Source organism: Propithecus coquereli, unplaced genomic scaffold, assembly GCF_000956105.1.
Source record: "Propithecus coquereli isolate 6110/MARCELLA unplaced genomic scaffold, Pcoq_1.0 Scaffold153, whole genome shotgun sequence".
Classification (NCBI taxonomy): Eukaryota; Metazoa; Chordata; class Mammalia; order Primates; family Indriidae; genus Propithecus; species Propithecus coquereli.
This window is the reverse complement of record NW_012139747.1, coordinates 7,251,623-7,274,658: the sequence shown is the minus strand read 5'-3', so window position 1 is coordinate 7,274,658 and position 23,036 is coordinate 7,251,623. Positions and strand designations below refer to the sequence as shown.

At 47.6% G+C, this 23,036-nt stretch overlaps 2 protein-coding genes across 2 annotated transcripts in view; one reads left to right on the top strand and one right to left on the bottom strand.

The window, feature by feature from the left end:
- Positions 1-9,497, bottom strand: part of SLC2A10 (solute carrier family 2 (facilitated glucose transporter), member 10) — a 16,713-nt gene extending 7,216 nt beyond the window's left edge. Inside the window, exon 1 of the mRNA XM_012640485.1 lies at positions 9,393-9,497. Coding sequence (XP_012495939.1) covers positions 9,393-9,396 — 4 coding nt within the window. The 5' untranslated portion in view covers positions 9,397-9,497. The remainder of the gene's footprint in view (positions 1-9,392) is intronic.
- Positions 9,498-19,569: 10,072 nt separating this feature from the next.
- Positions 19,570-22,549, top strand: TP53RK (TP53 regulating kinase). The gene is made up of 2 exons (XM_012640484.1): positions 19,570-20,056; positions 21,965-22,549. Exons 1-2 carry the CDS (start codon positions 19,774-19,776, stop codon positions 22,441-22,443), a joined length of 762 nt encoding a protein of 253 aa, XP_012495938.1. The 5' UTR covers positions 19,570-19,773; the 3' UTR covers positions 22,444-22,549.
- The last annotated feature ends 487 nt before the right edge of the window (positions 22,550-23,036 follow it).

The window sequence follows — 23,036 nt, the reverse complement described above, 5'->3', positions numbered from 1 at the left end:
CCCATCCATCCGCCCATCCATCCACCCATCCATCCTCTAGTCATCCATCTACTATATCTGTTCAACCATGTGCTCACCCACCCATCCATTCTCCATTCATCCATCCACCCCTCTCCATAGTCATCCACCCATCTGTCCACTTATCTATCCCTTAATCCACCCAACCATCCATTGGCTTATTGAGCCATCCATCCATCAGTCCATCCATGCGTGCCCCCATCTCTATATTCCATCCCTTTATATCCCCTTCCACACCCCCATCCATCCATCGGAATTTATTTATCTGGCATCTGCAACAAGCCAGATAAATGTTCTTGGGGCTGGAATACAGTGGTGTTGTCAAGGACCTAACATTCTAGAAATAGGAAGATAACAAATAAGTATGGTATTTCAGGTGGTGCAAAATGTCATAGAAAATAAAGCAGGGAAATAGAATTGAGAATGATGTCGGTGTCCTAGTTTAAATAGGGTAGTCAGCTAAGGCCTCTCTGAAGAGGGGCTATCTGAGCAGAGATCTGAATGAAGTGAGGGAGAAAGCCATGGGAAAATCTGGAAGAAGAGCATTCTAGACTGAGGGAACACCAAGTATAAAGGCCCTGAAGTAGGACAGTTTTTGGTATGTTTGAACAACTACGAATATGAATAACTAGTACTTACTAAATGTCAGAAACTGTTTTAAGAACTTTATATGTATTTTCTCATTTAAATCTTACAACAACCCTGTAACATATTACTTGCATCATCTTCCAAGGTGCAGAGAGGTTAAGAAACTTTCTCGTGGTCACACAGCAAGTAAGAGGCAGAGCTGATATGGTTAGAGTGAGGGCTTTAAATCACTGTGCTAATCAGTCTGGAGGCCAGAGGGGTTGGAGCCAGGAGAAGAAGGCAGGGGCCAAACCACGTGGGGCTCTGCAGCTCTTGAGGACAATGATGAGTTTCATTCTCAGTGGATGGACAAAGATGAGTTTCATCTTTGGTAGCTTCAGCTAGGAGTGAGGTGATCTATTTTTAATTTTTAAAAGATTGCTTTTAGTGATGTACAGAGATGCTAAGTGAGGTTGGTGTAGCCCACCCAATGTCCATTCATCCCTTCTTCTTTGGTATCAAGACTATATCCAGCTAAAAGATTACATTTCCCAGCCTTTCCTGCAGCTACAGGTGGCTAATAGGACAGAAGAGGTACTTTTTCAGTGGGACTTTGAGAAAAGCTCTCCAAGAAGTGGGTAGGGAGAGACAGACTGCTGGCTAGTACCTTTTTTGCCCATCCTTCTTGTTCTTTTACTTCTTGCCTGGAATGCAAATGTTATGGCTGGTGCTCCAACAGCCATTTTGGAACACAGAGGAGGGGTGACCATGAGGATGTAAGCTACACACTGACATAGTAGAACAAAATATAGAAGGAGCCTGGGTCTCCAATAACAGTAAACCTGCCATATCAACAATGGATTGTCAATCTCCAGACTTTTGTATGTGATAGGAAAAAAAATCCTGACAATGTCTAACTTAGTGAAAGTTTCTATTTCTAGCACTAAAAGCAGACAGCAAGAGAGAATCCAGGTTGGGAGGCTAGTACAAGGGTCCAGATGAGAGTGGTAATGACAGACTGAAGAGGAAATGCCATAGAGCAGGGAGCTGCAGGTAACATAAATGAGTAAAATGGGCTTCATGTAAGACAACAAGGGACGGTGGGGTCTGTGGCAAACTGGAAAGCTCATGCCTCATCTGAGGTCACAATGCAGCTCTAGGTATTGTTAACACATGAGAATGCAGAATCTCTGGCAAATGATGAGAAGGGTAGCTGCCATTTCATGACTGCTCCCTCTGTGCCAGGCTTAATGTAAGATATTTTTGCATCATTTCATGTAATCCTCACAACAACCTTATAAGGTAGGTATTATTAATAGCTCTATTTGACAGATAAAGAAATTGGAATATAGAAAAATCAAAAGCTGCCAGATTTGTTTGAGAAGAAAAACCAAGAGCTCATTTTTTTAAAAAGAGAAGCCAGAAAACCAGATTTTTATAAACTCTCTTCTGATTTTTAAATGCTATTCCAAGAATGTATTAAAATATGGTTTGGGCCAGACAAAACAAATCTCGAAATGCAGCCCGTTGGCACCAGTTTCCAACTGCTTCTATATGGAAACAAATCTTCAAGGAAAAGAGAGTTCTGAGGATAGTGAACATTTATTACTTTTTCTGTGTACCTGGAATCTTTTCATTTGGGGAAGAGCCCCTTTGCCACTGGTGGGGCTGCCAGTCACATGTCCCTACCACCCACACATAGGGATGGGCAAGTGACACAGTCTGGGTCATTCAAGGAATTGCTATGCATACAATGGAAAAAGGACTCTATTTTTGAGAATGTCAAGTTGCAGAAACAAAATGGCCATTGGTGATGCTCTACAGAGGCCTTTATGAGAATGAAACCAACACAAACAAAAAGAGAGCCAAAAGATAATAAGAACAAGAAACAGAGACCCAGTAGTATTGCATGAACCCCTGGATCTAGCAGTACCTGAAGCTTACTTACTCAAGCCACTGGATTCTCCAGTTACATGAGCCAAAAAATATTCCTTGTTCCTTAATCCAAATCCAGTTGGTTTATGTAAATTATAATTAAAAAGCTCCCAATTAATATACTAGGTAACAGAATTCCCAGATTCATGGAATGAACCTGAAATCTCTCTATCTTGGTTGAGGAAAGTATGCTTTCTTCCTCCGGGTGGGAGAGGAAACTACTTTTTTTGTTGTTAATTGAGGAACTTGTAGGACTCCAAAGTCATTTTTATATACACAGTAGTGAGGAAAGGACAGTGCTTTAGATATTAGGAAAACAAGGTTCTTTTCTGCTTTGTGACAGTTCTGTTTAACTTATTATGTGACACAAGGCCGGTCTCTTTCCCTTTCTGGGCTGTAGGAGCTAGTCTCTAAAGATGACGCCCAGTGAACCATGCCTCCTGGTATTTACGCCTTTATGTGGTTTCCTCTCACACTCAATCTCGGTAGCTCTGTGACTAGTTTTAAGCACTGGATTATGGCTGAAGTGATACTGTATCAGTCCTGGGCCTAGTCCTTGAGGAATTTCTACTTTTTATGTTTTTGGGGGAGCCTCAAGCCACCATGTAAGAAGTCTGGCTACCCCCTGTGACATGGAGAAACCATGTGGAGAGGCCTTTAGACAATAAAGGCAGAGAGAGAGGCCCAGCCATGCCAGAATCCTAGATAGGACTCCAAATGATGTCAACTGCAGTCGCCATCTGACTGCAGTTTCGTAAGAGACCTGAACAGACAGCAGCAGAGGAACCACCCAGCTGAGCCCATTCAACCCAGAGAACTATTACATATAATAAAACGGTTGTTTTTAGAGGACACTAAGTTTTGGGGTGTTTTGTTACACTGCAATAGATAATAGAAATATGAGTCTGTCTTTGCCCATGTATAAAATGAGGAAACATTACTACATCAGTCTCTTCCAAAGTGTTCATGACACATTGAAAAAAGATTTGTTTCAACATCTATTTACCAATAGATAAAGTCACCATTCAAGCATTTTTCTCCTTTAAGGTGGAATAGAGATTTCCGAGTGCACGGTGAGTGAGCACAAGGTCAGTTAGTGGAAGTCAGGAGAGCGTGCCACGACCCAGCCACCTCATCACTCAGGAAACACTAAACTGCACCATGGTGCTGACTTCTGTATCTTACACTGTGGGGCTTTTAGTCCTAGGTTAATTTATATCCAAGTGGACCACTGGCTAAAGATGAAAAATGGAGAGGATAATAAATGAGGAGGAGCTCAAAAATAACAATAATTTTGTAAAATCCTTCCTAAATCCAAAGAAATAGGTGCTTCATTATTCCCATTTTATAGATGAACAAACTAATGAAGAAGGTAGAAAATTCTTGGCTGAATGTGAGGATGTGAGAAGTCTTGGTCTCGTTTTGTTTTGGTTTTGGTAGATTTGGGTTTTTTTTTTTTTTGTCATTTGCTTCTTTTTCCTTCCCAGCCCGGACGATTGCAGTTATCTGAGAGTTCTGGTTATTAAGGGTGTTCTTAAGCTTCTCTGCTACACACCCTCCGTGCATACCTCGCTCTGTGCTCACCCTCAGCTGCACTTGAACTCGCAGTCTCAGTTTGCTCATATATAAACGGGGACGATGATACCCACCCTAGCTGCTCCCAGAGCTGGTGGGAAGATGAAATGAAACAGGTGTTAGGGTGTGAAGTCTGTATGTGGGGGAGAAAGAATTCTCAACGAACTTTAGGATAGACAGAAGCGCTAAGTTTTATTTACTCTCTCTCCGAAGACAGAGGAGGCACGGCGCCAGAAAATGAACTGAGGTGCTGGCCCTAAGGCCAAACGACGCTAACTTTTTATTAGGGCAGGCTGAGGAGGGGTTGGGGTGAGGATTTACGACTGTAGAAGCTAGGAAAATTAAAACATGAACCCAAGGAACAAATGGAATTAATGAATATGAAAGCAGATGTTAATGAAATGGAAAAAATAGAACCACACCACCAACAGGACAGCTGATCACTAAAACTCAAGTTGGTTCTTTGACATGACTAAGAAAACAGACAACGCTTTGGCAAGTGTGATCAAGGGGGAAAGACAGAAATAGAAACAGCATCGGGAATGGCGAAGGGTACAGGGGAAAGAGAAAGCAGAAGCCATTTTCAACAATGGAGGCACAGACAGCAGCTTGCAGATAGACAGGTTTAGCCTCTCCCAACTCACACGCTCTCTCCCTCCTGCTTCTGAAACCCTTATGTACATTTGGATGTGGGGTGAGCTTCCCCTCTCTCAGGGTCTCTGCATTTGCAGACCACTGTAACCCAACAGGTGAACCTTGCAACGGTTTGCTGTGTGTCTCTCGTGAAAGCAGTAGAGTGGGATGCTTGTAAGTTCCAGCTGAGAGCTTCTGCTCTGAAAAGGTGAACTTGTTCACATTTATCGCGATTACTGATGCGCTTGAATTTGCTTGTCCCATTTACTTTCGTGTCTTCTCTTCACTGTTCTATCAAGATACTTCTTTATTCCTCTGTTTCTGCTTTTGATGGATCCATTAAGGTTTTCATGTTCCATTTTTCCACCACCGATTTGAGCGCTATACTTCCTGTTTCTTTTCTTCTTAGAGCAGCACTATCTCGCAGAATCCCCCGCAGTGTTGGGAATTTCTCCATCTACGCTGTCCCATGTGGTGGTTACCAGCCACCTGTGGGTCCTGAGCACTGGAGATTTGGCTAATGTGATGGAGGGACTGAATTTTTAATTTTTTAAAATTTTAAAATTTTAATCAATTTACACATAAAAATAGCCACATGTGGCTAATGCCTACCCCATTGGCAGTGTAGCTGTACAGGTTGCTCTTAATTTTCAATTTACACACTTAAATTTATACATTTCTGGAAGCATCTAGAGTAATCCAGCAGTATCAATCTGACTCACCCCCCCCACCCCCGGCCCAGATCTGAGAGGAACATTTTTAATACTATAGCCAGATGTACGGAGTGTTTTCCCTGGATCAGGCACTGCTTTGAGCACTTTAAGTTTAATAACCCATTTAATTCTCACCGCAACTTTATGAGGCAGGCTCTTGTGTTATTTATGAATGAATAAACCGATCATCAGAGAGGTGAGCTTGCCTTGCCGAAGGTCAGAAGCAGCAGTAAGCAGCTGAGGCTCTAATCAAAGCCAGGCAGTCGGCTCCCCGGGCCATACTCTCGACCACCCCATTATCAAACCGTGGTGTAATATGATTTCGCTCTGTTCTCCCTCACTTCTGCGTCTTCCCAGATCTGTTAGGCAGTTCTCGTGCATGGGGAGGGGTTCCATGTGGAGGAACATTCCCCGCCCACCCCTTTCTGCTTGGCCTTCTCCCCTTCCACCCCTTCCCCCAGGGAAATAACCCCCTTCCAACCCCAGCTGGCCTTGTGCTTCCTGTTCTGATGCCAGTAAACATCCCGGAAGATTACGCTGCCCAGACCCCGCTCCGTCTTCACCTCCCTTTGGCCCCCTCCCACCTCCCTCATTCCTGGTTTACTCCCAGAAAGGAAGGTTCTTCCAGGCCGTGGGGGGCAATTGAGGTGAAAGCACAGAATCTGCTTGCCATTTCCTGGGTTCCTCTCGAGGAACTCAGCCAGGGGGCTCGGAGGCCAAGCTGAGTTCCATGGGGTCTGCTGGGAAACACATCAGTGCAGATTTGGGTCACGGTGGTAAGACAACAATAAAACTACAAGTGAAATAAAATGGAAATCATAACAGGTATCAGCTGTGGAGCACTTCCTCTGTCAAAGACTTTACGTGCCTTCTCACACTTCATCCTCATAACAACCCTCAATGGGACCGCGACAGCTACAACTATCCCATTTTACAGATGGGGAAAGTAAGGCGCAGAGTGTTCTCACAGCTAGGAGGCAACAGGATCAGGAAGGAAATGGTGACCCACAGGACTCCCAATCCATGTACTTAAGAACTTTGCTGTACTGACCTACTAGCAAGAAAGGCCAATCAGAGACAGGTGGGGGGGTGGGAGACAGCAGGTGGGGAGGAGGCAGAGATTGAAGGGAAAGAGCTGTCAGGAAAACCCAAAGGGACAAAGCACGGTGAAGTGATACTGTCCCGAGGAGCTATAAAAGGAGCCCCAGAGGAGTCGGAACACCTTTGCTCCCAGCACACATCATACACTCTCACGCTGCTCCGCCTCTGCACGTGCTGGTCCTTCTGCTTGCACCACTCTTGTTCCCCAAAGAAAGGGTCCCTTTGTTCCCCTACTCTCCCTCTTCAGCCCCAGATGCCATGTCACCTCCCCAGGGAGCCTGCAGTTATACACGTCTATTATTTGGCCTCCATTCCTTTGCTTCCCATTGTCCCAGTTCTCCTGGTTTGGGTGGAGATGACCGCCCCCACCTCCGCCCCCAGCGCCCAGCCCCAGGGTTGTGTCCATGACCCAGATCTGATCGGTCAGCAGATTCCCGGGCCCTGGGCAGAGGTGAATGCCACACGGCTGAACCTGGGCCAATGAGAGTCAGCCTAGGGGTGTTTGCTCACTGGGGGTGTGGGGTGCTGAGCTGCTAGTTTACCTGCCTGGAGCAGCTGGGGGCATCTTCCGCCTGAGGAATTCCAGACATTGTCTGAGCCTCTGGATCCAACCACACCTGAAGCCATGGACTTCTCAGTGACCAATAAGACTCTTTTTTTGCTTCAGCTAGTGTGAGAGGGGCCCTGACTAATTCCTGTACGTCTTCCTCGACTCTCCAAGCCACATTTTCACTTCCAACCAACTCTGCATGCACAGAGGCACAGAGAGGTGAAGACATTTGCCCAAGGTGACACAGTTTGTAAGTGACAGAGCAGGGACTTGAACTCGGGCAGTTTGACTCCCGAGTCCCAGTGTTGGGTGTGATAAAAAACAAAAGCCCATGTTAACTGACCATTTACCGTGTGCGGGTGGTGAGCTGAGCACTTTAAGTTCATTTTCTCACATCATTCCCATGGCTGCCCTAGGATAAGGGTATCTTATAGTGATAATCGGAACGCAGTTCTGAGACCAAAGTCTACAAACAGAGCCCAGTCCCTGGACCCTGCTATGAGGAGAGCAGCCTAGGGACTCGGGAGGACAGGCTCAGGGAAAGTGTGCCGTGGCGGTTAAGGGGATGAACTCTGGAGTCAGATTTGGAGTTGGTCACCAGTTGTGCTGGGTGGTGCAGTGGTTAGAACACAGACTAGTGCCAGAGTGCTGGGGTTCCACTCCAGCTTCTCCTCTCCATAGCTATGTGACCTCAGGGCACTCACTTAACCTCTCTGAGCCTCCCCATCTATGAATGGGATAATAATACTTACTTCATATGCCTACCTATGTCACAGCCGGTGTTAGCTATTATGATTCTCCATAGAACCCAGAATGAGCTTTTAAAAGATAATTCAGGTCATGCCTCCCACAGCAGCTTAACACCCTCCTCCAGCTTCTTATGTAATTTGGAATAAACTACAAACTTCTCACCATGGGCTACAAAGCCCTGCATGATCTGGCCCCTGCTCAATTCTCTGATGTCCCTGATGTCCCTTTGAGCCCTCTCCCCTCGCCCACTGTGCTCCAGCCACCCTGGCCTGCATCACACCAGCTCATCCCTGCCTCAGGAACTTTGCACTTGCTGTTCCTGCCACCTGGAAGCTGTTCCCCCAGATCTGAGCAAGGCCACTTCTGAGTAAGGTCTCAGCTCCAATGTCACCTTACGAGGGGAGGCCTACTCTGCCCACCTACCCTAGGAACCCACCTTCCCTGGCCTTCACACGACCTCGTTTGATCTGTCCACAACGCTTATTGTTCTCTGAAATCATCTTATTCATAAACTCGTTTATCCAGCTCCTCAATCAGACTGTCAGCTCCATGAGAGAGGGGAGTATTGTCTATTCTGTTCACTGCTGAGTCCCCACCCCCTAAGCCTGCGGTCCCCAACTCCCCAGCAAGCAAACTGGTACTGGGCCCCGGCCTGTTAGGAACCAGCCGCAGAGCTCTGCCAACCCCCCGCCCCACTCCCTGTCCGTGTTAAAATTGTCTTCCATGAAACTTAGGAGGGGGGGTCGCAGAAGTGGCATCGAGCAAGGGAAGCTTCATCTGTATCGACAGCCGCTCCCCCCCCTCACATCACCACCCGAGCTCCGCCTCCCCGCCCCCGCCATCGCCCCCACCCCGTCCCGTCTATGGAAAAATTGTCTTCCATGAAACTGATCCTGGTGCCAAAAAGCTTGGAGTCCGCTGCCTTAAACCAATGCCTAGCACATAGTAGGTGCTCACTAAAGAATGACTGAATGACCCTTTGAGGCTTCTGAATCCAGAGAGAAAAATGGAAATCCTAGTCTCATCTGGCAACAAAGGCATCCCCTTCTCCCCCCCAACCCCCCCAATTCTGTATTAAAATTCCCCCTCTGTCTCCTCCACCAAATCGCCTCCAGGGCAGTACTTCTGCATGTTTTGCTGGCGGGCAGAATTCCCAGGCCCGCAGCAGCGGCCGGGTCAGGAGAGCGCTCAGCGAAGTGATCAGTGACTTTGCTCCTTTTGGAGCCTCCATTTCTTCACCTGCGGAATAGGAACAACTTCGCTCGCCCGGCGGTTGTCAAGACCAAAGCCGCCAGGCAAGTGTCCGGGCCCGAGCAGGCGCCCCCGTATCAAGCAAGGGGCCACTTTTCCCAGGCAGAAAACAGGCGGGAAGGAAGCGCGCCCAGCCCCTTCCCAGCCCGGCCGCGGGCCTGCGCTCCGGGCCTGCCACCCGACTGGCGGCCTCCGGCCGGGCGCTGCGGGGGGCCGCGAGGGGCGCGGAGGGGGTGCCGGGCGGGTGCACACCCGGGAGGGGCCGCGCGCCCCGCGGGCAGCGCCCGATCGGGACTTACCCATGGCGAGCGGGGCTCCGCGGCGTGCTGGGGACCGGGGCGGGCTGGGCGCGCATCCCCCGGGCAGAGTCCCCGCCGCGGCCGCCGGACAAACTTTCCGGCCCGCCTCCCGCCTGCGTCCCTCCCCGCCCGCCCGCAGCGCCGCCACGTCGGCCAGCCCCGGCCCCTGTGCCTGGAGGCGGGACGCAGGGGAGCCCGGGACCGCCCCCGGCAGGCCCCGCCAGGCCGGCACCCCCTCACCACCTGCTGTCCTCCCCTTGGAGGGGCCCATCGGAGGTCCTCCCCAGGGGCACCCTGGCCCGCCGCCCTCTCCTGACCCCACACCGGTAGACCTCCCTGGGGTGCACCCCAGCCCGCTGTCCTCCCTGGGTTCCCCTCCGGCCGTTCTCCCTGGCGAGGGGTCCCCATGCGCTGTCCTCCCCTGGCCTCTTGGCAGGGAGGAGACTCCCCAGTGTCTGCAGGCCACACTTGTCTGACCTCCCCAGCGTGTGTACACACCCGCACCTACACTGAGACACTCTCCCACGGATTCATCATCCATTCGTTCCACTCGGGTTGGGGCACCTACCGTGGGCCAGGCACTAAGCTGGGCTTGGGGTGCTGGAGAAGAGACAGGGTTTTTGTCCTTCTGGAGCTTATATTCTAGTGGGGGAAGATGAAAAATAAATAAGTAAAGGAGCCTGAGAAATACCAGGTCGCAATAAAGAGCAGGCAGAGAATTAAACGAGGGTGGTGGGTTAGGCAGGCACAGGTGGCTGCTTTAGCTCAGCTGGTCTGAGGACAGGACATGTGAGCTGAGACCTGACATTCCAGGCAGAGGAACAGCAGAGGCAAATGCCTTGAGGTGGGAAGGAGCTTGTGGGTATAAGGCCCAACAGAAAGGAAGCCCTGCCCGGAGCATGGGAGTGGACAGGGAGCGTGGAGGGAGACATCCCGGCGAAAGGCTCTGGGAGGCCAGGGTCAGGCATGTGGATTTCGTCCCAGTTGACAGGAGAAAGAACAACTTGGCAATTCTAACAGGTTATAGGAGCAAGGGTGGGCAGAGGGAGACCACGTGGGAGGGAGGCTGTTGCAAGGTGAGAGATGAAGTTGGTTTGGATTCATGTGACAGTGGTAGGGGTGGAGAAAAGTAGGCAGATTGGAGATAGACTCAGTAAGGACTTACAAACTGGAACAGGAGCAGGCTGGGGCTGGAAAATGAGATCTCAAGTTTGGGCCGTATGACCTTCGAGGCACTCATTAGGCATCCATGTGGAAATAGGTGGGCAGTCGCACATGAGCCTGGGGTTTGGCAAAGGGGGCAGGCAAAACACACGCACAAGCTCAGCACTTACGTGGGTGCAGGCTGACCCAGACTCTCAGGGTGTGCTCACACAGAGGCACGCTCACTGGCATGTACCAGGCTGCACCCTCGCCCAGCCATGCTCACGCCAACCCCACCCTACAGGTAGATAAATACGCATCCGTCCATGCTCCGGACACAAAGAGTACCTCGGCAAGGAAGACAGCATCAACAAGAACTTCTTAGGGGATCCCTGTACAGTTCTGCAAATAATAATAGCTGGGGCAGTTTGAAAACATGGCTCCAAAATTCTTTGTTCCCTCCTTGAAATCTAGGTGGGCTAGTGACTGTTTTGACCAGTAGGTTGCAGAGTAACATTGTGTAACTTCTGAGGCTGGGTCAAGGGGACACAGGTGCCGGATGGATGCCCTGAGCCTCCGTATAAGACAGCAGTCCCCATCTCTTTTGGCACCAGGGACCGGTTTCATGGAAGACAATTTTTCCATGGACTGGAGATGGGGGGAGGGGTGTCATGGGGAGGGGGAGGGTGCCAGGCTCAGGTAGTCATGGAAGGCCCATTTCCTAACAGGCCACAGATCCGTTCAGGGCCAAGGCCTGGGGGTTGGGGACCGCAGATATAAGAAATTTGATTACCCTGAGGCCACCATGCTGTGAGGAAGCCCAAGCTACACAGAAGCCACACTTAGATGGCTCCAGTGGGTGGTTCTAACCTTTGAGTCATCCCAGCCTCAGCTCTAGAATGAGTCATCGCACAGACGTCAGATCTTTCCAGCTGACGCTTTGGGCATTGTAGAACAGAGACAAGCCATCTCTACTGTTTCCTGTCTGGATTCCTGACCCACAACCATAATGAAATGGTTAAGCTGCAAAATTTTGGAGTAAATTGTTATGCAACAATAATAACTCAACAATAGCTTGAGCTATTGAGTGATAACTGTGTGCTTTGGTTTAAGTATTTTACGTGAATTAGGTCACTGTTAACCCTCACATCAGCCCAATGAGGTAAAGACCCTCACAGTTTACCCCCAGGGCAAAGGGAGGTGCCGTAACTTGCTTAAGGACACACACTGGTATATAATTGAGTTGAGGATTAAGCTGGCTATGAGGAAAGTAAGCTCCAGATGCCACGCTCTCAACCATCATGCTTTACCACCATTCCGGCATGGAGAAAGCCCATGGCAGCCTCTTGGCCACTGGCACACGACAATACCTTCTTCGCCCATGAACATCTGGCATTGTTACCAGGAGACCTGGCACAGCAAGGCCTGAGCTGTTCTATTCCTGTGAGATCATCTGCACGAGGTATCCAATGGGAAAGCGACTGATGTTCTTTGGTCTCTCGGCCGCATAGGGTCATGAGGATATCTGCATTCTTGCCGCCACGCTCTATCTCTTCCGCAGAACAGAGACTCTCTCTTTACGTGTTGCTCCCTGAGAAGAAGGGCAAGGTTCTAATTGGATGGTGTGGCGCCCGGTGATGCACACCTTCTGGTATTCATGCCCTAATGTCATCCCCTTCCCTTCTAGGTGTGCTACTAAGTGACTTACTTTTAATGAATAGAATACAGCAAAAACGGTGGATGACATTTTAGGATCAGGTTATAAAAGACGGTGATTTCCATCTTGCTCGTCTCCTGATGTCTCACTCTTTTGCTATGATGAAGCCACCTACGATGTTATGAGCTGCCCAACAGAGAGGCCCACGTGGCAAGAACCTGTTGAATCACATGGCTAATGCCTCCAGGTGAGGCCAGTGAGGGACTAAGGCCCATAGATCAACAGCCCATTAGGAACTAGATCCTCCCAACAAGCGAGTGATGAGTTGATTTTAAACTCTCTTTGAGCTTAAAGCTGTCCGGTGAGGTTTGGAATGTAACCTTCTGCGTGAGCTGTCATTGCTTACATACAAATGCAACTTTTCATCCTCTGATTCCCCAGTTCCCAAATTCAAACAAAGCAAATGGACATATTTCCGTCTATGTTTAGTTATTTGATCCTCGAAATTTCAATGTTCAAGTGGGATTGGAATTTATTGTTATTAATAGCTATAGGCACATAGGTACTCAGTAAACATTTGTTGAATAGATAAAAACATACTAAAAAAACTTAATGTTTTATTGGAGAGTGCCCCACAATAAATTCCTTTAAGAGACCCCTCCCCCCAAAAAAGCAAATCTTCCCCCAGGCCAGCCCGGAGATGACTGTAGTCCCGGATAACACCTTGATTTCAACCTTGCAAGAGACCGAGCTCTTCTTGCTCAGAGCTAAGCTGTGCTCAATTCCTGATCCCGGTCACATTGTGATAAATAACTAATACATGTTTCATTATTGTTAATCATTTTGATCAAGAAAAGGAGATGGATCACCTCAAAGGAGGAAGTAGGGACGAGGTGATATCTACACAGACAATGCAGGGCTTATGCGCCCTTGCTAAGACGTGGGGGGCCTTGAATCTCTCCTTCCCTTGCACAGTTAACCATCAGAAGCTGGGAAATCGGTGAGAGTGATATCTGACAATACTTCATGTGATCTTAAGGGACTTTGCTGAATACAGGATGCTCAGTTAAATGTGAATTTCAGATAAACAACACAGGACACGCTCCCTGCTGCTCTCCACGCAGCCTCCTCTGTGAAACTTTCTCCTTTTGCTCCTTCCCTCTTCTCTGTGGCTCAAGGATGGTGACCGCTCCAGCGCTCCCCTCCCCAGGGTCCAAGCCTATACTGGGCTTGGACTCTTGCAAATAGCGCTTTATCCATGCTCTGCCTGCTCCTCTGTTACTGAATGCTGCTCAGCTGACTTGAAACAATCACAGGTGTGTCACCTATCTAGGCGACACTTTAGTTTGCGAAATCTTCACATGGTTAACTAACGTTCTATAAGAACCCACGAGGCCAGTATAATTAATCCTGTTTTACAGCTGAGGAGGCTGAAGTAGGGTTTTTTCAGCACTACCGACGACATTTTAGACGGAATAATTCTTTGCTGTAGGAAGCTGCTTTGTGCACACAGGATGTTGAGCAGCATCGCTGGCCTCTGCCCACTAGATGGCAGCACCCTCCCTCGCCAAATGTTTCTTAAGAGGCAAAATCACCTCCATTTGAGAACCGTTGGGTGAAACGGATGCGTGTAGCATGATGGTTATGAATATAAGCAGAGGTACTATATGCAATTTCTTGAAAGTGTCTTTTTTTTAAAGCATGCAACGAAGTTTATTGAGGAAGGACAAGGTAGGTTTATAGAGCAAGAGCAAGATAATAGTTTCACAGAGCAAGATACATTCGCCACAGATAATAAACCGGCCCACCCTGTCGTAACAAAACAGTTTGAAAGTGTCTTTTAAGCCAGCCAGAATGCAGTCATGATTGGTGGAGCTCTGGCAGCCATTTTGGACCTTGAGACTAGAAACACATCAGAACAACACTACAGCAGGAACCTAGGTCCTAACTCCTGATAGTGGCTCCAGCTTTGGACCCACTGTCTCTATACTTCAAAGATAAAAGACTAGATGAGTCACTGCTATTTTGGGGTTTTCTGCTATTCACAAATGAAACAGATCCTTTCTAGGATGTTTTAACAATAAAGGGATAGAGTAGAGAAAATATGGTAAAAAAAAATCATTATACAATATATCATTACAGGTGTGGTGGCTCACACCTGTAATCCCAGCACTTTGGGAGGCCAAGGTGGGATGATTGCCTGAACCCAGGAGTTTGAGACCAGCCTGGGCAACATGGCAAGACCCCATCTCTACAAAAAATTTTAAAAAATTAGCTGGCTGTGGTGATACTCATCTGCAGTCCTAGCTACTCAGGAGGCCAAGACAGGAGGATCACTTGAGCCCAGGAATTCGAGGTTACAGTGAGCTATGATCAGGCCACTGTACTCCAGCCTGGGCAACAGAGTGAGATCCTGATCTAATAAAATAAAATAAAATAAAAATCATTGTTTAAAAAATATTATCCTACCACATTCATATACAATGGGAAATCCAATATTCTGGAGATAGTTTCTAGGGGTGGGATGGAGGCAGGGGGCTTACATTTCTCCTAATCGCCGCTTGCTTTTTGCCCCTACTCTTGCCTGATTCCCTATCACTACCCCAGCCTTAACTCCTGTGACAGCCGACCCTTTCTTCTTACAACTCTCGAGTCATGCACTAAGGAGATGTGTGCAGTTCTATGTATTGGAGGTTTGCAGTAATGGAGGCTTGTGACCACCCAGAATGGTACCAGAACTTGCTTTTAATTTAAAATTCAACATTACAATCCCCAAAATGCATCAGCTTCTCCCCACATACAACAGGAAATTCTGGCATATTGACCTGTGGTGGGCAACTCCTACTTCTGCCTGCCTGGCATTCATTTTTTCTTCTCCCATAAGAACACCCTGACTTTCCTTGGGGAGCCACACTTCCTCCATGCTCACTCCATATGGATTCCACTGGGGCTGGCCCCTCCCTTCCCATGACCACATGACCCATGACACATGACCCAGATCTAGCCAATCAGTCCTTTCCATTGCTTTGGCTATAGTGATTGGTTCAGAGATAGTCACATGACCCAAGGCAGCTCAATGAAAATTGACCCTGGGATTTTTGCTGGGACTGTTTAGAAAAAAGATAGATATCCATGTTCTAGTCCCTGGAATCTGTGAGTATATTAGGTCGCATGGCAAAGGGAAATTAAGGTAGCAGATAGCATTAAAGTTGTTAATCAGCTGACTTTGAGATGGGGAGATGATCCTGGATTATCCAGGTGGGCCTAATGTAATCACAGGATCTTTACAGTGGAAAAGGGAGCTAGGAGAGAGAGCCAGAGAGGTGGCAGCCTGAGGACTTGGCCAGATGTTGGTGGCCTTGAAGACAGAGAAAGGGAGCCCTGAGCCAAGGAATGTGGGCAGCCTATAGAAACTAGAAAAAGCAAGTTAACAGATTCTTCCCCTAGAGCCTCCAGAAAGGAACACAGCCCTGCTGACTGACACCTTAATTTTTACCCCAGTGAGACCCATTTCAGACTTCTGATCTCTAGAACTGTAAGATCATAAATGTTGTTTAAGCTGCTAAATATGTGATAATTTGTTACAACAGCAATTGAGAAACTAACACAGAAGGGTCCGTCCTATCTGCTGGGGTTGCCGAGCTGGCAGATGGGGAGCCTGCCTGGGGATAAAGCCATCAAAGAAGAAAGTGATGCTGAGATACAAATTTGGATGACATTGTGTGAACCCCTGGGTACAGCTGTGCCTAAAATAAATTCTTCCATGTATTTAATCTTGTTTCTGTCACTTGCTGCCACCACGGTGATGAATAATGCAAAATGCATCCCCACTGGGCAGGCGCTGTCAGCGCTAGGCTCACCCCGCCTTGCCCTAGCTGCTTCAGTGCACGGGGCTGACAGTCAGGCTGGCATCTGCATCTGGGGCCACCTCTGGCTGTGCTCTGCTGCCCTGTGGCAGGCCAAGAGCACAGAGGAAGTCATGCCCCCTGGCAACAAACTTCAATCATGACTGCCACAAGCAGGTGTCTAAGTATCCAGCTCTCTTGCCCCCTGGGTCTGAAGCATAAATTCTCTACAGCGGCTTCTGTTCTCCAGCAGGATTGAGCTGCAGTTGCCCAGAGTGGAAACCATCTTGCCAAACTGCCTTTCATTGACTTCCTTCCTGTCCCTGCCTCATTCCTCTCCTGGGGTTTCTTGGGAATCACAGTCCAAATAAACTACTTACACTTGAGTCTATCTCACTGTCTGCTTCTGGGGGATACCAAAATGAAGACCCTCCCCCCTTAATCTCCCGCTTATCACTTTCCTCTTGTGCTCTCACTGCCTTTGAGACTAGCCAGGCTTCCAACTCCCAAATTACCTTGTTTTCTTATTCAGAGCCTCCCGGATCTCCAACCCTACCTCGAACTAACATTTGCTCTCCTAATGACATTAAGGTTACCTGATGAACATAGAGCTGTCTCCTCCCCTCCTTCCCCCTTTGGCAATCCACGAAAAATAAAAGGAGACAGTATGGTAATATTTGCTATTATCATGAGCATATTCTTTAGCAAGAGCACCTTTCCTCTCCAAGGTGAGGCAGTGATGTGAAAAAACAGACCAGCTTCTTGCCTTTATGGAGCTGATGGCTAGTGAGGGAGACAGACACAAATCAGAGAGTCATACAACCAAAAGGGAATCTCTTTCATACTACTCTTGGCAGTAGGTTAAAAAGAAAAAAAAAAAAGAAGGAATCTCTGGCAGCATTAAAGCGGAGTTCACAGGGGCACTGGAGCTTATAAAAGTTGGATTTTCCCTCCTCTGAGAGGTTAGGAATGGCCACCCCAAGGAAGCAACGGAAGCAGAAAATGGAAGGATATCTAGATGAGTCTAGGTGACAAAGGGAGGGAAGAGCACTTCTGGCAGGGGAAATAGCATGTGCAAAGGCCCTGTGGCAAGAGGGAGCATGGCAAAAGACAGAGAGGGTCAATGTGTTTGAAGAGCAGAAACAATGGGGAGTTTGGTGGCAGATGGGTCTGGAAGAAGAGGCAGGGGCCCCGTGCAGGGCCTCATGGGCTGAACTAAAGATTGGGTCTTTATCCTAAGTTCAGTGGGAGCCATTGGAAGGTTTAAAACTGAGTTTCCTACCACAGAAGCCAGAACTAGTCTGACCATAGCAAGCCTGGGTCTTGTAAATATGTTTTCACAGTAGGTTTCTAAAGCAGGGTTTCAGATGGATTTGGTAACCATAGAGATGGCTACGTGGACACTAACAATTATGATAATGAAGCCACAAACTTGGGAAACTGGGAGTTATAAATAGAATTGGTTCTGGGTGAGCTTTGAGTAGTCTGGGCTGATGAAAGGTGCTAGAAACCACATTATGCCCACATAAAGGGTCTGATGTTTGAAAAGGTGACCTGCCATGTGTATGAATGAAACCCAGGGACTTCAGAGTCCAGGGTGTTGGTGTCATAGCAACCCTCGGACCAAAGAGCTTTTCTTTAGTATTTCGAACAGGGCCTCAATGACTAGGGGGTGGGGGAAGGAAAATGAACATACGAAGAGTATCTGCCATCCACCAGGCACCCTCATGATCAATATCTTTTTTAATTTTAATAAGGTAGAACTAATTATCCCCATTCTGAAGACGATGAAGCTGAAACCCATAGAAACGATGTTGGTTACTGTGTCGCAATGTGCCAGGCCCTTGCAGCTGCCTCCCCAGCAGCTATGCCCAGCTGCCTTCCTCCTTGCTCATGGAACACATCTCCACCCACACAGGCCGAAAATGCCACACCCTCTCTTTTCCAGCTTCCTCTGAAGCAAAGGCAAAGACACAGCAGGGGCCAAGCGTGGTCAATGCCCTACAGGGGAAGTCTGACGGGGAGAGAAGGACTTCCAGCAAAAGATTTTCTCCCAAACAAAGAGAGCTGTGCAGGAGGTAGCTCCTCTCTTCCCTAGCCAGATGTTTCTGTGTCTTCACACGATGTGTAGAACTTTGGTGGCCATCTTGGTGACAAGCGTAAAAACCAAAACAATATGCGGAGGCTGATGGAGCAGAAAGATGGAAAGAGCCTGGGTCCAATCATAAAGTGACTGAATGACACCTGAGACCTCCTACTTCTTGAAATTTTTTGAGATAATAAATGAATATATTGTTTATGCTAATTAAGATAATTAGTTGACTACTCTGTTACTTACAGCTTGAAATATCAAAACTGTGGCAGAGTCTAGTATCTGTCCCCCAATATCTTTCCTCCCCTACTTCCTCTTAATAATAATCCCCCAAGGTTTCAGTGGAGTGTGTGGCTGGATGTGGTGGCACGCACCTGTAGTCCCAGGTCCTCAGGAGGCTGAGGCAGGAGGATTGCTTGAGCCTAGGAGTTCGAGGTTTCAGTGAGCTGTGACGGTGCCATGCACTCCAGCCTGGGCAACAGAGGGAGACCCTGTTTCAGAAAAGAGAGAAATAAGTAAACCGGTAATAGTAAATACAGCATTCATGAATAAAACAAAAACTGGAAACAGCTGTTTAGCAACAAGAAACTGCCTGCGTGATTATGTACGAGGATGTGGTAGCTCTACATGTACCGATTTGGAAAATCATCCAAGATAAATTGTTTAGGAGAAAAAAAGCCAATTGCAAAAGAATGCACAGTATGATTCCATTTATGTTGGGGAAGAAAACCCACAGCTATATGTGTGTGTGTGTATATTGTATAAAAGAAAAATCTAGAAAGAAACTTCATATAAAGGCAACATAGCATAGATGGGTGAGGGCACAGGAAGTCTGATTTTTGTGTGTATGCAAAATTTTGTATTGTAAGAATTTGTTAAAGCCCGTAGTAGCTTTGTAACAAAACAGAAACAGAAAAAGTTTAATTACTCCCAATTCAGTTTAGGTTCTGTCTCTGGAAAACTTGCCTTGATTCTTCTCTCCTCCCTCTCCCCAAATCTCACCGCCCCGACCACCCTGAGTCTCAATCTTCTTATCCGTAAGAAAGGTTTAATCTTACTGCCCCCACTATTATCCTAGCATCCAAGACCATGTCGGAAACAGGATTCGCTGTCTGCCCCGTCCGACTTTGACTAATGAGAGTCCCTTCTAGGTGGAATTTAGGAGTAAAGGGATGAGGAGTTGCAAAAACAGACTACTGGGAGGCGCGGCTTTCCAGTATCTAGAGGAACTCCTGAGAAGAGCAAAGAGCATCCGAAAGCATTTTTCTCGATAGCAATCGAAGTTTTCCCGGAAAAGTCGAAGAACTGGGAGGTGGACCCTAAAGCGGCGGCGAGAGTCACCGAGCGCTTCCGGAGAGAGCCGAGGAGTGGGGAAAGTACCGCTTGCCGAGCGTTGCCGAGCACGTACGGAGACAGACGAAGATCTGGGAGGTGGGGCCACAAGAGCCGTTCCCAAGTGGCGCGGAAGACTTCGAAAAGAGCCGAAAGGTTGGGAGGCGGAACTACTCCCGCAGGCCGGAAGTGTCGGAAGTGGAGGCGATCAAGTGACAGAGGAAGCCCGAGGATTTCCGGAGCGAGCCGAAGCATCGCGACAGCTTCCAGAGAGGCGCGGGTCGACTCGGACCCTCAGCGAAGGGCTCAATCATGGCGGCTGCTATCGCTGCTGCGCCTGGGGATGACGAGGAGCCCGCGCCAGAGGCTGAGGCGCTGGCCGCGGCCCGGGAGCGGAGCAGCCGATTCTTGAGCCGCCTGGAGCTACTGAAGCAGGGCGCCGAAGCGCGTGTGTTCCGCGGCAGCTTCCAGGGCCGCGCGGCCGTGGTGAAACACCGCTTCCCCAAGGGCTACCGGCACCCGGCGCTGGAGGCGCGGCTCGGCCGGCGGCGGACAGTGCAGGAGGCCCGGGCGCTGCTCCGCTGCCGCCGCGCAGGTAAGACGCACCTGGATCCGGGGCGTGGGGGGACCCGGAGTGTCTGGGGCTGGGCGACGGCGGGTAAGGGAATCTCCTTCGCTCCATGCTTTGATTTGCCTCGTTTCTCTCTTTGCCCCTTCTGCCTGGCCTTCCTATTTGTACCGTTTTAGTTTCCGATCATTATCAATTCATTCATTAGTTTTAAGAAACAGATGTAATTACAAGTACTTGCTCTGAAGCCAGGCTCTCTGGATTCAAATACTAACTCTGCTGCTTCGTATGTAGCCTTTCAACAAGTTATCCAACCTCTCAGCCTTAGTTTCCTCACCTGTAAAATGGAAATCATAGTAGCAGTATCCATGTCACAGGGATATTACGAACATTAGACGAAGTATGCATGCCAGGTATTGTGTTGAAATGTATGCCTGGCACATAGTAATCATTGAATGTTAGATTTCATTGAATTGTTTATTTACTTTTTCATTAAAACACCATCGTGCATCATCACCATAGACTTTGTCCTCAGATGAGAAACTGAGGCTCAGAGAGAAGTAACTTGCCCACGGTCACACTACTAGTAAGTGGCCCAGCCAGGTCCTCTGCCTGTATCCCTCTGACTCAGAAGCACTGGCTTGTTGCTTTTACACTTCTTGCCTTCCTTTCATTAGTATTTTTTAGGTGCCTGCTGTGCACTAGGACATCGTTAGGTGCTGGAAGATCTGGGGGGGAAATTCAGTAGTGAACAAGCAGGCACATCTGCCCTTGCAGAGATTTAATGAAGTTATTTGTGTGTTCGTATTTTCTGCTTTACCCTCTCTTTAAGTTCTATTAAGCAGGGGGTGTAGCTGCCTTGTTTATTGGTGTATCCACATTGATATGTCTCTCAGTTTCTAGAAAAGTGTCCTGAGCATGGTTGACATTCAATGAAGATTCATTGACCCAGTTTATTGGAGGTTATTCTCGTATTATAGTAGCAGAAACTGAGGCTTAGAGAAGTTAACGTAACTTTAAGGTTACACAACCAATAAGAAAGGGAGCTAGGATTTGAACCCCGTTCTTTCTGTCTACAAAGATGAATCTTTAAGCCAACACTACTTGGCTTGCTGTTTGTGTCCTTGTCAGGTAGAAACTGCTCTGACTGGGCTGCGCTTCCCCTTCTGGCTCTTTGTTTTGTTTTGTGTTTTAGTCAGTAAGTGTGTCAAATGAAGTCCACTCATAAAGGGTGGTTTAGGAAAGGAGGAGGAAGCTTTGGCACCCCTATACTTAGCTGTGCCAAGTGGGATATAACCAGCATTATTAAAATGAAATAGAATCATAGACTAGCTGTGCTACTCCACCTTCTCCAAAAAGGCCAGGCCAGTGCTAAAAAATTAGATGAAGTTCACTTAAGAGGGAAAACTAGGTCCATGGTTAGGGTGGGCTCAGGCCTCAGGCATATCCTACAGGGCATGAGCAGGAGAAACTTCCCAGTGATAACTCAGTTGCACCATTCTCTGCAGCCTTCCTAAATCTTTTTCCTGAAATAAGTAGATGTGGACTGAAAAACTGGTTCAATCCTTGAAAATTAAGCTTACCATTAAAGACCAGGCATGGTGGCTCATGCCTATAACCCTAGCACTCTGGGAGGCCGAGGCGGGAGGATTGCTTGAGGCCAGGAGTTGAGGACCAGCCTGAGGAAGAGTGAGACCCCGTCTCTACCAAAAATTACCTGGGTGTGGTGGTGCATGTCTGTAGTCCCAGCTACTTGGGAGGCTGAGGCAGGAGGATTGCTTGAGCACAGGAGTTTGAGGTTGCAGTGAGCTGTGATGACTGCACTCTAGCCTGGGTGACAGAGTGAGACTCTGTCTCAATACATAAATAAATAGCTTACCATTAAAAAAAAAAAAAAAGAGTCCAACCCAATAACCACTCATGTCTTGATTGCAGGAATATCTGCTCCTGTTGTCTTTTTTGTGGACTATGCTTCCAACTGCTTATATATGGAAGAAATTGAAGGCTCAGTGCCTGTTCGAGATTATATTCAATCCACTATGGAGACTGAAAAATCTCCCCAAAATCTCTTTGGCTTAGCTAAGACAATCGGGCAGGTTTTGGCTCGAATGCATGATGAAGACCTCATTCATGGTGATCTCACAACTTCCAACATGCTCCTGAAACCCCCCATGGAACAACAGAACATTGTGCTCATAGACTTTGGACTGAGTTTCATTTCAGCACTTCCGGAAGATAAGGGGGTAGACCTCTACGTCCTGGAGAAAGCCTTCCTCAGTACCCATCCCAACACTGAGACTGTGTTTGAAGCCTTTCTGAAGAGCTACTCTACCTTCTCCAAAAAGTCCAGGCCAGTGCTAAAAAAATTAGATGAAGTTCGCTTAAGAGGAAGAAAGAGGTCCATGGTAGGGTAGGAGAATGTGTGACAGTCACACACAGTTAATCTCTTTTTTCAAAGTAAATTTGAAGAAATGCTACAAATACAAGATTAGACCTCAATAAAGGTGTTGATATTTTTAAGTAGTGTCTGTGCTGGTACTTGTAAAATGTCATTATCATTTCCAGTTCACTGTTCTCAAGAGCTTACTATTAAGTATGTACATAAGACATATTCTAGGCAGAATTGGGCATTTAAAATAAATCTTGGACAGGCTTTCTCCCAAATTGTGACCTCATGTACATGGATGTAGCACTGAACCACATAATGAGAACACTCTCTTTTTAGTCCTGGTAAGACAAGGACAAAGTCTCAGTTGGTGATAATATATCTTTATCAGTCCTCTAACCCAGTGTGTTTTTTTTTTTTTGTTGTGCACATGATACATTTGCCTTGAAACCAGTTTCATGGGATGTAACCATTTAAAAAATGAAATAGAATCATAGACTAGAAAATATCAGAGTACTGTTCTATGAAACTTGTTTCAGATGTTTATATAGACAAGGGTGTGTACTAGGTTTTGATGTAAAATATGTTTTTCTCTTTGAGGGTCATGATAAAAAAGATGGA